Source organism: Propithecus coquereli, unplaced genomic scaffold (assembly GCF_000956105.1).
Source record: "Propithecus coquereli isolate 6110/MARCELLA unplaced genomic scaffold, Pcoq_1.0 Scaffold1, whole genome shotgun sequence".
Classification (NCBI taxonomy): domain Eukaryota; kingdom Metazoa; phylum Chordata; class Mammalia; order Primates; family Indriidae; genus Propithecus; species Propithecus coquereli.
Window position 1 is genome coordinate 11,564,691 of NW_012133857.1, and position 13,937 is coordinate 11,578,627.

At 51.5% G+C, this 13,937-nt stretch overlaps 1 protein-coding gene across 2 annotated transcripts in view; it reads right to left on the reverse strand.

Annotated features, from left to right (window-relative positions):
• Positions 1-864: 864 nt before the first annotated feature.
• SHISA5 (shisa family member 5) overlaps positions 865-13,937 on the reverse strand; it is a 21,916-nt gene continuing 8,843 nt past the window's right edge. The window contains exons 1-4 of one of the 2 annotated variants that reach the window (XM_012661447.1): positions 3,100-3,291; positions 1,667-1,782; positions 1,276-1,488; positions 865-1,098 (exon numbers count right to left, since the gene is read on the reverse strand). In XM_012661447.1, the coding sequence (XP_012516901.1) occupies positions 1,019-1,098; positions 1,276-1,488; positions 1,667-1,782; positions 3,100-3,104 (414 nt within the window). In that variant the 5' untranslated portion in view covers positions 3,105-3,291 and the 3' untranslated portion in view covers positions 865-1,018. Of the gene's footprint in view, positions 1,099-1,275; positions 1,489-1,666; positions 1,783-3,099; positions 3,292-8,079; positions 8,164-13,937 lie in introns of those variants that run through there. The other variant, XM_012661373.1, reaches the window with a different exon arrangement.

A 13,937-nucleotide genomic window follows, 5' to 3' on the forward strand; every position in this document is an offset into this window, starting at 1 on the left:
CCAGAGCTGCCACCCAGCACCCCCTCCTTTGATCCAGATGGCCCCGTGGCCCAGGTGTCCCTGCTGTCAGGACAAACTGGACTGGGGTAGAGGAATTGGATATTCTGTGAGGCTGGTATTGGGGAAGCAGGGACTATCAGAGTTGTCAAGTTGTTGCTCTTTGTGGGCCCATTTCCCTCTAGGACTCAGGGGTTTCAGTTTCACATAACTATCATGAACATTTTAAAACAGGAAACAGGCAAAACGTTTGGCTAAAAGTAAAACAAAAACACTGCAGGGAAGAGACCTGAGTGTGTTGGTGGACAGAGGACGCCCTGCCCACTTGTGGCAGGGGCCAGGGCCAGCAAGGGCAGGAAAGCGTCCCCGTGGGCAGCCAGGCCGAGAGTGGATGTGGCCCTCCAGGTGGTCCCAGGGAGGATGCAGGGGCAGTCCAGGCAGGGAGCCATCAGGGGTGCGTGGCGCTCTGCCTGAGGCGTTTTGGCATCAGGAGGCTGCCCAACTCCCACTGGGTATGGCACAGGCTCCAGGGAGCAGTGGGACATCTGCCCAAAGGACAGAAACCCAGCTTGGCCAGATCCCAAGCTTGCCCACTTGCCTACCTCATGGCCCTGGCTCTACAAAGGGAACCCCAAACCCTGGGGACAAGCCACGGCCTCAAACATTGGCCGGCCACTATGACGAAACTAGCACACGTCTGCATCATGCCCACAGAAGGCTGTACTATCCTAGTGTGACAGGCCACACCTGGTCGCCATAGGGTGAGCTGGAAAAGAAGTCCCACCCCATTCTTTGAATTTTGCTTGAGATTTTAAGAAGCATAATTTCAAGGGAGGAAGAGAACAAAGTTTGGCCCCAGCCCACTCTGGCAAGGATTGTTTCCCACCTCGTCGGCATCAGAAGAAGCCACGTGTACAGACAGCACACACACACCACGTATGAGGCAGGAAGGAACTGTGCCTGCAGACCACTCACACACACATGACATAATCAAGTGGCAGCCAGAGAGGCAAGGGCATGCTCAGGGGGCCGCCTTCGGGGGCTCCATGTAGGCCGGGTTGTACGGAGGCTGGCTGGCAGGGTAGGGCACGGCTGCACCTCCTAAAAACAGAGAGAATACCGGTTGGCCACAGGCGTGGTGAGCTCCCGTGTGTATGGCAGGCAAGCAGAAGCGGGCAGAGGCCTATTCAGCCACGTACTCCGGGATGGATGCCTGAGGGGGTACAGGTGGGGGCTTGGGAGGCCAGGAAGGGTCACAGTGTCAGCAGCGGCACTCACCAGCCAAGGTCTCGTGGTAAGCCGGTGGGCCCATGGGCTGGGCTGGGTAGGGTGGTGGGTACTGCGTCGGGTAGGGTGCTGCTGGCATCCCTGGCTGGGGGGGCATGGGGTGGTAGCCCTGGTACGTCGGTCCAGGGTAGCTGGGTGGCACACTTGGAGGCTGAGGGTAAGGGGTATGCACCACCGTGGTGGCTGTGGTGGTGGTCACGACCGCTGCAAAGAGAATGCCAGTCAGGACCCTCCATCTCCCCAGCTTGTGAGGGCCAGGCTTGCCACCCCTCCCTCCGGCTTAGCCAAAGCAGGGCCCTGGTGCTGCTCTTGCCCACCCCGGGTCTGCACCCGCACACAAGGGGAGTCACCGTAGGGCAGGGGGTTGGGTGGGCATGCTTACGACGTGGCCGGCGACACATTTTGTATAAACAGCAGCAGGAGCAGGTGAAGCAGATGATAATGGTGACAACAGAGAGCACAAAGATGGTCAGGCCGATGGCTACGGTAGCGCCGAACCTGCCAAAGAGCTGGTCATGACCCAGGGCCTCTCGCTCCTCCCCAGGACCAGCATCCACACTTCACCAGTTCCCAGGGGACACCCCTCTTGCCAGAAGAGACTCTGGACAATACAGATATGGCAACTTCCTGGTAGTGTAGTTTGAACCTGCCTCAGCCTCAGTTTGCTCATGTGTAAAATGGGGGTGTCTGTAAGTCTATGCAAAGCACCTCGCCCAGGGTCTGCCCCCTGCCCTGCCCTGCCCTCAGGAGCGTGGGAGCGCTTCTTCAAGCCTTCCCCCCACAGACATCTTGTCCCCCACCAGCCACCTGGTTCAGCAGATGGTATCAGGCACATGCCACAAGCCAGGCATTGTGTGGTTTGGGTCAAAAACTCAGCAGTGCGCAAGACAACCAACCCTGGCCTCTGGGAGCCCACAGTCCAGTGCAGGAGGCAGATGTTGAAGATAAAATGACTCCAGAAGGGTAACTGCGGGGGCGGGGGGGTGCGGGGAGAAGCTCCAGGAGGGCGGAAGCCAGTGAGGCCAGAAGAAAGCGCAGGGCAAGGCCTGCAGTGTTTCTCTGCTCTCCCAGCACAGCCCAGGCGGGGCTGCTGGTCCCCCGGAGTGACAAGGACAGTGGCCTCTCACTGCACGCTTGCTGTATGGCAAGCACTGTGCGCGGTGTTCACACACATCCCTGGCCTCCCCACCTCTGACCAGCACGACCACTTCACAGGCGAGGCAGCTGAGGGCCAGAGGTGGTGACACAGAGGGGCTGGAGGCAAAAGACTCCCCTGCCAGACCCTGGCCCTGCAGTAGAGGGCCTTGCCTGGGAAGTTCTCTAAATTTGACTTCCAAAGGCAGACAGACAGAGTCCCCCTACTGTTCTATCGTGTTCCCAGAAGCCAAGCTTTATTCTAATAAAAGGCAAACATTTGGTAACTGCACCAGACTCATTCAAAAATTGAAGGAGCTTTGTTAGCTGCAGGGCATCCGCCCCCTCAGAGGCCCAGGGAGGGTGGGGCCAGGGGCTTTCCCCTCACAGCCCAGGGACATATGTAAGAACAGGCCCTTAGCACCCCGGGCTCAAGGCTCGAAAGCACCCAGCCAAGCTCCCAAAACAGGAGCCATCAGCCCCCATGCAGTCCAGGACAAGGCCCCAAGACAGGACCATCAGATCATAGAGATAGTAGGTGTCTTCCTGCCCAACCAGAGGCAGGAAGAGAAACACAGACACACACATTCACACGCAGTCAATGACATGCCACTGTAGTGCGAGCTCTCTGTCTCTGTCTGTCTCAGTCTCTCACACACACAGTATGGTGCCCAAGCTCACCCCATGTTAGCCTCCGCCTTCACCCAGGGGCCTCCTGCACTTCCCCTGTTTCCATCATGGGCTACTCAGTTTCAAACTCCTCCCCTTTCAGAGGGGAAAAGGAAAGCAAATCTCCTCCAGATGACGTCAGCAGCAGGAAGGACAGACACAGGCCTGTAGCCATCCTCTTAAAGACACAGTATGTATGGCCCAGGCGCCACAGCTGCACTAGCAGCCAAGGAGCCAAGAGGGGAGGAGGGGAAGCCAGGCACTCTGGATGCCTTCCCAGAGCGTGCCTGCAGAGGCCTGGCCTCCCAATGCAGCCCTTCCACCTGCCGCTCAGGACAGCTCCACTGGGGCGGTCTGAGAGATGCCCCAGCCTCTGCATGTGCCCCAACCACCCCCATCCCCACCAGCCCTGTTCCAGCCATCCTGGATAGGCACCTTCATCGACCTGGGGCCAGAGCACAATGCTGGGGCCCTGGCTGACAGGCAAGCAATGAGCAAGGTCCAGCCTGAACCCTCTGCTCCTCCTCTCCCACCAGTGCACTCCCCAAGCCACTAATCTGCCTCCCCATGTTCCCTCCAGCCACCCTGCCAGGTCTCCTCATGTCACTCCTGCTCATATGCCTGCTATGGCTCCTGTACCTCTTGGGATCACAAAGGAATGTGCTTTACAACTACTTGCTAAACTCTGTGTGTGTGTGTGTGTGTGTGTGTGTGTGTGTGTGTGTATCTCTATATTCTTCCTGTATATATATTATAGCAGACAATAAAAGAAGAAAAGAAAAATCTGGAATTTGTCTCACCAGATAGTGAAACTTACAATAAAGCAAAATTTAATCTTTAATTTAAAATTTAAATAAAACAAAACTCCTCACTAAACCCACAAAGCCTAATGTGGTTTGGGACTCCCACCATATCACCCTGCTTTCAGTCCTGTCTCAGGGCCTTTGCACACACAGTTCTTCCTGCCTAGTCAGCCCTTTCCTTCCTCCTGCCCCACCCCCACCTAATCAATTCCTGCTCACCCCTTAGACCTCATCACTTCCTCAGGGATACCTTCCCTTGCTAAGCTGATGAGGTCAGGCTCCTCAGGAAATGCTATTACAGGATTAAATTCCTTTCTACCTCAGTTTGTAAATACACTCCACTGTGTGAGCATTTGATTAACTGCACCTGTGACTGCTCTGGACCACCACCGTATTTCCAGTGCCTGGCATATAGTGGGTGCTCAATAACTATCTGACGAATGAATGAATAAATTCACTCGGGGATCCTAGGAATCCTGGCAGGACAGCCAGGCATGACACTCTGAGGAAGCCAAGCAACACCGGAGGGGTGGCTGCAGAGTGCAGCGGGGGCCCATGGCCACGCCAGGCTATAGTACTCAGGGAACCACACCTCCAACAGGAAGGAATAGGGCCTCCCAAGGCTGGGGCTACCTCCTGGATTGAGGAGTCTGAAGGCCAAGTTCAGAAGGCAGACTCAGACTAGCAGGAGGGGACGGAAGGCCAGAGGAAAAACAGCCCAGGCGGGGAGTCCGGGCGGTATTGCAGGGCTTGCAGAGAATTGGGCGGCCTGCAGGAGGCAGAGGATTCCCAGTGCTCAAACTGAGCAAAGGCCGTCTCTGGTCCCAGGACACCAGCGCTCTCCCCATGACGCTGGCAGGTGCAGACAGGCTATAGCAGAGTGGGCCTGAGACGGCAGAAAGGAGGTTTTGAGGGCGGGGAGGCAGCAGTAGTCGGCCATGGCCACACCTCGCCTAATCGACCTCCCCACCTTTTCCCTGCATTGTCACAAGGGGAGTCAGGAGGTCAATAGTGGCCCGCCTGGGGGTCTGCAGCCAGAGGTACTACCATTCAGGTGCTTAAACACACCAGCCTTGTCTGACAGTCCTGTGAGCGGCCACAAGCCAGGAAGGGACCATGAAATCAGGATCCAAAAGAAACATGACAGGCCGGGCGGTGGCTCACGCCTGTAATCCTAGCACTCTGGGAGGCCAAGACAGGAGGATCACTAGAGGTCAGGAGTTCGAGACCAGCCTCAGCAAGAGCAAGACCCCATCTCTACTAAAAATAGAAAGAAATTAGCTGGGCAACTAAAAATAGGAAAAAGTAGCTGGGTGTGATGGTGCACGCCTGTAGTGCCAGCTACTAAGGAGGCTGAGGCAGGAGGATTGCTTGAGCCCAGGAGTTTGAGGTTGCTGTGAGCTAGGCTGATGCCATGGCACTCTAGCCCGGGCAACACAGTGAGACTGTATCAAAAAAAAAAAAAAAGAAAGAAAGAAACATGACAGGGATCCGAAGGAAACCAAAGGGAGAGAGCAAGCCAAGAATGGACTTGGGCCACTGACCACTCAACAGGGCAGGTTGAGAGTCACTTGCCGAAGTCTTCGGGGGCAGAAGGCCTGAGCCAACAGTGAGCCCAAAGGTGATATGATCACACTACAGGAAGCCCAGAGCCCCCACCAAGGGAGGACACCCCCTGTTCCAGGCTGTGACATCGCAAGGCCAGGCAGACGTGGGCTCATCCACCAACCCTGTGCTCTGACCTGGAGCCTCGTTCTTAGGGAAGCCAAGAAACAGCCCAGAGGGACAGCCAAGGGCAAGAGTCTGAGAAGGAGCATAAGAGGAGGGGTCAGTGGTGGGGAGTGGGGGAAGAACTGGCACAGGGCCCCTGGCCCACAGGGTCTTTCCCCTGCCTGGCTTTTCCTGAGCTCCTGGCCACGGCCCAGGAAGCAGGGGCTGGACCCCACCAAGGAGGCAACTCTTGTGGGCAACAACAGTGCCCTTGGCTGAGGAGGCAGCACACGGATGCCGGTGGAGAAGACATCTCCTTGGGCCGGGACAGGGGGCCAGAGAGTGTTCAAAGGAGAGTAGTCATTGATGACCCTGTCTCCCCACCCTCCTCCCAGCACCACTGCCCATGCCCCACACCCTTACTGTGTGATGCTGGGGCTCAGAACAAAGCAGAGGGGACAAGAGATGGGGCGCGGTGTGGGAAGGGAGCATCACTCCAGCCACCTGCTCTTCCCAGCAGGTGGGAGGCAGCAGGGGCAGCACCGGGGCAGGAGTGGCGGGAAGGGCAGGGCACACGAGGCACAGAGCAAGGGAGGCCCAGTGTTGTGCACACCATGGCCTGCGGCTCAGCTGATACACCTGCGTGCACACCTGGGGGAGGAAAGAGGTGCTCCTGAGCTGGTCCAGTCACCTCCCTCCTGCCACGTCCCTCGGGAGCCACACCTCCTCCCATGCCCCTTGGAGAACTGGTGCTGCATTGTCCCCTCTGCTCTCCCAGCTCAAGTCTCCCCCACTGCACACAAAGCCCTTCACATCCATTCCTCCTCCAACTCCTGTCTTACTCTTCATCCCTTCACAGCCAAATCTCTCCACGGAGTTGTCTACACTCACTGTACACACTTCCAACTCGCTCTTCAATTCCCTTCACAGAAGGGCTCTTGCCCAGGGCACCATGGCCTCCGGGCATGAAATCCCCACTTCACAGGGCACATCACAGAGGTCACAGTGTTCATAGACCACGCACCCACCTGGGTCCTCCCACCTCTCTGAACCCTCCCTCTCAGCTCCTCCTTCAGACATTTGCTTTGCTGACCCTCAGAGTCAGTCCTCCACACACTCATCTCACCCACCCAAGCCCCTTACCCCAAGCCCGCCCTCGTCCTACATCCATCCTACGTCCCCACTCAGGGCTGGACCTCAGCCCTGTCTCAGAGCGGAGACCAGGGCAGCCCTACCCCTCCCACTCCCTCAGGCCCCTTCTGGGTGGGCAGCTGCTGAATGCAGGTCTCCATCCTCACCTCTGGCCTCCAGATTTCTGGCCAGGAAGCCACGGCTGCCCCCTACTGGCTGCCTGCCACACCCTCCCCTCTGCTCTTTCCATCCTCCAGGGGGCAGCCAGAGTGGGTCTTCCTAAAACACCCGTCAGACCCCAGCATTGCCCAGAACCATCCATGGTGCCCACTGTCCTCAGGATGAGGCCCACCCTGGGCTGCCTCCAGGCCCACATAGGCCAGGCATCAGAATCCTGTGGGGCCATCTGCAAGCCTGGGCCTCGAGGCAGGAGGGGAGCTCTGGGATGTGGAGGGAGGTCTCAGTGTCCGACCAGCCGAGGGGCACTGAGGAGGGGTTCCCCTCCTCCACTCACAGGAGCTGTGCCATGTGCTCTGCTGCAGCCAGTGAGCCCCATGTCCGCCCAGGCCCAGGATAGGATGGGGAGGATAACAACCAACCCCACACCCAGGCCTGGAGCCTAAGGTCCCTTCCTCCAAATGGGCAACCAGGCCTGGGCAGGCCTTCTATTGAAAAGGGCTTCTAGATCCACCAGCACAGGCGACAGACAGCAAGTAGAACAGACCTGAGCCAGGAAAACACACGAATGTGAGGCAGCACACTCATTCCATCCTCATGAAGCATGTGTCACAACACCTGTCATGGCGGCAACAAGATAGGGCAGCAATTGGCCAGGGAGGCTGGAGTTTGGAAGACAGGGTTGCTTCTTGGCTCTCTAAGATGAAGGTCCTGACATAGGGACTGTGGCATCATCAGCTGCCCTAGCACCTTTGCCCCACCATCTCCCCCTCACTGTCACCATTGTCACCATTACCCCATCATGATGCACCTGTTACCATCTAGCATCACCTCATGCCATTGCCACTGCCCCATCACTATCACCCCCTGCCCCATCAGGACCCATCAGTCATCCACTGCTCCCCACCACCTAGGTCAATGTGACCCCCACCCCTGGCTCTTCAACTGTCAACCCAACCAGAGTCACGCCCATCCCCACCACCCCAGCACACCAACACACACTTCCCAACATAAGCTTCAAGGATCCTGGTGGTCCAACATGGTGGCAGCTTCTCTGCGGCTCCAGCCCAATGACTGCATCATCCCAGTCCCCACAGCCCTCGCCCCAGCCCACCTAAGCCCCCTCGTCACCTTTGCCTGGAAGACGCACCCAGCCTCAGGCTTTATTTACCCTGACATGGGGTCACCGTCCAAGCTAGAGCGAAATCTCAGCGGCGAGCCCAGCTGCTCCAGTGGCTTCATGCTGGCAGGCACACTGCAAAGAGAAACCTCCTGATTAACATATTCAAGCCCCACCTAGCACACCAGGGACAAGCAAACGCTATCTCAGGGCACACACAAAACATGAACAAAAGCTACCACCAACTGGTAGCTAATGTCCTCCTAAAGATGGACCTCACCCACAGGATCTCCTGCTGCGATGCCACACATTCTCTTGGGTGCACATGGAAGCATCTCCAGGATACACCGTGTTAGGCCACAAAACAAGTGTTAATAGATTTTTTTCTTTGGTTTTTTGTTTGGTTTTGTTTTCTTTAAAATTAATGGCCAACGTGATATCAATAGATATTAAAAGACAGATATCATACAAAGAAAATATCTTCTCCGACCACAACAGGATGAAAAGAACTTAAAAAAAGAAGTGCTAAAAAAAATCTCATACCTTGGGAAACTAATTAACATGGTCCAAAACACAAACAAAATAGAACAAAAAACCTGTGAGTTGTACTGTGTTAAATAAGAAATCATAAAGGCAATTAACAAATACTTAGGATTGAAACGATAATGAAAATACTACAGGTCAAAATTCACAAAACACATCTACAGTAGCTCTTAGAGAGAAATTTATATCTTTAGTAGCATTTATCAGGAAATAGAAAAGTTAAAAATAAAGAAGAAAGTATTAAACACAAGAACATCTTTTTTTAAGACAGGGACTCGCTGTCACTCAGGCTGGAGTGCAGTGACCCGATCATAGCTCACTGTAACCTTGAATTCCTGGGCTCAAGTGATCACCTGGCTAATTATTTTATTTTTTTTCTAGAGACAGTGTATTGGTATGTTGCCCAGGCTTGTCTCAAACTCCTGGTCTCAAGTGATCCTCCCACCTGGGCCTTTCAAACTGCTGGGATTACAGCACGCCCAGCCAAGAAGACTTTTTTTAAAGTCACAGAGCAAACCCAAAAAACAAGGAAGAAATTAATGGAGCAAAAAAGTAAAACAGAACAACAGCCTTAGAAAATAATAGAGAAGAATAACAAAACCAAAGCTAATAGAACTCTGGTAAGACTAATCAAGAAAAAGGAGAAAAAATTAAAAAAAAAATACACAATAAAAAATAGGAAATAGGCTGGGCACAGTGGCTCATGCCTGTCATCCTAGCACTCTGGGAGGCCAAGGTGGGAGGATCTGATCACTTGAGGAGTTCCAGACCAGCCTAAGCAACATAGGGAGACCACATCTCTACAAAAAAATAGAAAAATGAGCTGGGTATGTGCCTGTAGTCCCAGCTATTTGGGAGGCTGAGGCAGGAGGATCACCTGAGCCCAGTTTGAGGTTGCAGTGAGCTAGGCTGACGCCACTGCCCTCATGCCTGGCAACAGAGTGAGACCCTGTCTCCAAAAAAAAAAGCAAGCATTAGAAACAACAACTATACCCAAATAAATTTGAAAGACAACCAGTAAAGCTAAGGAAAAAATATTTTTCACAAAATCGGAATGGAAGCTTTGGAGAGCAATGTGAAGGATACCATGTGGGGGTATAGTAGGGGTGAGGCTGGGAACAAAGACCCGCGAAGATAAGCCTGGCACCTGAGGTCCTTGTTCTCCTGGGTGCATTAGCCAGTTTCAGAGGGACAGCTGAGAGGCTGAGCAGCACTTCTGGAAGCTTTAGGAGGCCAAGGTGACAGGGATTAGATCCAGAGCCCACCAGGTAGGGAGGCCCTGGTGACCCCCTTCACTTGGGCTGAGACCTGAAAAGCTGGACCTCAGGAGGAAGGGACAAACCAAGCAGACAGCCCAGCTCCGATCCCCTCACTCTGAAGACAGGCCAAGGTGATCCTGGAAGGCTAGTGCTCCTGGCAGAAGCAACAGAAGTCCTCCCTGGAAAAGAGTCCTAAACGCCAATTCTATAATCAATTTTGCAAATGCAATGTTAGGCACACAATCAAAAATTTTCAGGAACACTAGGAGACTAGAAAATACAAATCAAAAACAACACAAACAACTGAAAACAGAAATATCCACAGGGGCTTCCAATATTGACGTTATCAGATACTGACATTAAAATAACAATACATATACTGTTTAAAGATTAAACAGTGAGATTAAAGGAAAAGAAGAGTTTAAAGAAATTAATGACTGAGCAATTCAGAGACCTTGAAATATACTGGATATTTAGCTGAAGAGCTTTTTTTTTTTGAGACAGAGTCTCACTTTGTTGCCCGGGCTAGAGTGAGTGCCGTGGCGTCAGCCCAGCTCACAGCAACCTCAAACTCCTGGGCTCAAGAGATCCTCCTGCCTCAGCCTCCCGAGTAGCTGGGACTACAGGCATGTACCACCATGCCCGGCTAATTTTTTCTATATATTTTTAGCTGTCCAATTAATTTCTTTCTATTTTTGGTAGAGATGGGGTCTCGCTCTTGCTCAGGCTGGTCTCGAACTCCTGAGCTCAAACAATCCACCCGCCTCGGCCTCCCAGAGTGCTAGGATTACAGGCGTGAGCCACCACACCGGGCCTTTTTTTTTTTTTTGAGACACACTCTCCCTCTGTCACCCGAGCTAGAGCACAGTGGCACATCATAGCTCACTGCAACCTCAAACTCCTGACCTCAAGCGATCCTCCCGCCTTGGCCTCCCAGAGTGCTAGGATTACAGGCCTGAGCCACCACGTTTTTGTTTGTGTTTTTCTTTTTTAGACAGGGTCTCACTCTGTTGCCTAGGCTGTAGTGCAGTGACATCATCATAGATCACCAGAGCCTCAAACTCCTGGGCTCAGCCTCCCCAGTAGTCGGGACTACTGTACCTGGCTAATTTTTCTATTTTTTGTAGAGATAGGGTCTCACTCTTGCTGAGACTGGTCTCAAACTCCTGGCCTCAAGTGATCCGCCCACCCCACCTCGGCCTCCCAGATGCTCGGATTACAGACATGAACCACTGTGTCCCACAGCTGAAGAGATTTCTAAACACGTGCTGAAGGAGCTGCTGGGATCCTTTTGACTGCTTACAGTAAAATGCAAGAGAAAAATGAATTCCTAAGCAAAAAAAGAACCCGAACTTAAAGATGTGGAAAATTCTGAACCTATGCGTATTGCGGAGAATACTAAGAGTATAGTCCAAAAACCATCTGATGAGGACATTAGAATGGGTGTGAACCATGGTCCTAGTCATTGACCCCAGCAGAAAGGCTTCGGGTTTGAACTGAAGGCGGCAGGGATGAGATGAAAGGAAGGAAGAAAGTCTTAGATCCTACAGGACTGCGCCATGGAGCTACTTGGCTGTGAAGGTGCACTGTTCTTCAAGACAAGGAAAGGACCCCAAAGACAATTCGGACCTCATCAAGGCCACCAAGCCCACCCAGAGTGCTCAAGCCAAATGGGGGTGGGGGGCCAGGTTGCCTCTACCTCAGTTTCAAAGGCCAGGACAGCCACCCAGCAGAGCTCCACCCCAGGGGGTCCAGAGGGCAGAGCATCCAGCCAAAGAGGATTATTCTCAAGCCTTAAAGTCTAACGGAGTTTGTCTTGCTAGGTTTTGGAACTGCTTGGAACCCGTCTCTCCTACCAATTTCTCCCTTTTGGAATGGGAATGCCTATCCTATGCCTGTCCCACCACTGTATTATGGAAGCACACATCTTAATCTACTTTCACAAGTTTCTCAGCTGGAGAGAAATTTTGCCTTAGGGGCAAATGTACCTCTGGTTTCATCCACATCTTATTTAGATGACTTTGGACTTTAGACTTGAGAGCTGACGCTGGAACAAGGTAAAACTTTTGGTGCTGTTGGGATGAAACAAATGCATTTTGCTTGTGAGAAGGACATGAATTTTGGGGGGCCAGGGTCGGGATGCTATGGACTGAATAATGTTCGTGCATTCCCCACCAAAATTCATATTTTGAAGCCCTAACCCCCAATGTGGTGGTATTTGGAAGCAGGGCCTTCAGAAGGTAATTAGGTTTGGAAGAGATTGTGAGGATAGAGATCCCACGATGGTGGGATCAACGCCCTTATAAAAGGAGGAAGAGAAATTCATCTCTCTCCCTGCATGTAAGTAACAAGGGAAGGGCATGAGAGGACATAGCCAGGAAGAGGGTCCATACCAAGGTCATGCTGGCACCCTGACCCTGGACTTCCTGCCTCCAGAACTGTGAGAAATAAGTGATTGTTGTTTAAGCCACAAGGTCTATAGTATTTCGTCATGGCAGTCTGAATTGATTAAGACATACATGAAACATTGACCAAGTTTCACCAAGTAGGTTCTGGGCCATAAAATGAGTCTCAATAAACTTCAAAAGACTGAAATCGCTGGGCGCGGTGGCTCACGCCTGTAATCTTAGCACTCTGGGAGGCTGAGGTAGGAGGATCACTTGAGCTCAGAAGTTCGACACTAGCCTGAGCAAGAGTGAGACCCTGTCTCTACTAAAAATAGAAAAAAATTAGCTGGGAGTGGTGGCGCATGCCTGTACTCTCACCTACTTGGAAGGCTGAGGCAGGAGGACCAGTTAAGCCCAGGAGTTTGAGGTTGCAGTGAGCCAGGATGACACCACGGCATTCTAGCTCAGAGAAAGACTCTGCCTCAAAAAAAAAAAAAAGACGTAAATCATGAAAACAACACAATGAGATATTACTGCACAGCTACCAAAATTGCTAAAATTAAAACTTTCTAGGAATGGCAATGATCTATATCTTTTATTTTAACTGACAAATATTATATATATTTATGGTGTACAACATGATGTTTTGAAATATGTATACCTTGTGGAATGGCTAAATCAGGCTAATTAGCATATGCATTATCTCACATACATTACCTCACATACCATTTTTTGTGGTGAGAACACTTAAAATCCACTCCCTTTGCAATTTTCAAGTATACAATATATTATGATTAACTATAGTCACCATAATGATGTACAATAGATCTCTTGAATTTATTCTTCCTAACTGAAATTTTATGTCCTCTGACCAACATCTCCCCAGTCCCCCCACCCCACAGGCTCTGGCAACCACTATTTTGTTCTGTTCCTATGAGTTTGACTTTTTTACACTCCACATATAAGTGAGATCAGGCCATATTTGTCTTTCTGTGACTGGCTTATTTCACCTAACATTATGTCCTCCAGTTTCATTTGTGTTGACACAAATGACAAGATTTCCTTATTTTGAAGCCTACGCCATGTTTATACACCACATTTTCTTTATCCATTAATCCATTGATGGACACTTACACTGATTCAATATCTTGGCTATTGTGAATAATGCTGGAATGAACATGGGAGGGTGGATATCTCTTCAAGATACAGATTTCATATCCTTTGGGTATATATCCAGTAGTAGGATTGCTGGATCATATAGTAATTCTATTTTTAATTTTTTGAGGACCTTCCATACTGTTTTCCATAATGGAAATGATCTATATCTTTAGGGTGTTGTATACATTAAATGTATACATTTGTTAAAACTCATTGAACTGAAACAGTATGATCTGTGCATTTTACTGTATGTAATTATATCTCAATTTTTTAAAAAGGATTTACAACACCAAGTTTTGGAGAGGATGTAGAGACAACTGGAACTCTCATACATGGCTGGCGGGAGTATAAATAGTATTAATGTAAGCATGTTGGAAGACCGTTTGGAATTATCTGCCACAGCTGAACACATGCATGCAATGATTTAGCAATTCCACTCCTGGATACATACCCAGAAGAAATATGCTCCTTTTACAAGGCACCAAAAACTTGTTTAAAAAAAAGAGGGCTGGGTGCGGTGCCTCACGCCTGTAATCCTAGCTCTCTGGGAGGCCGAGTGGGC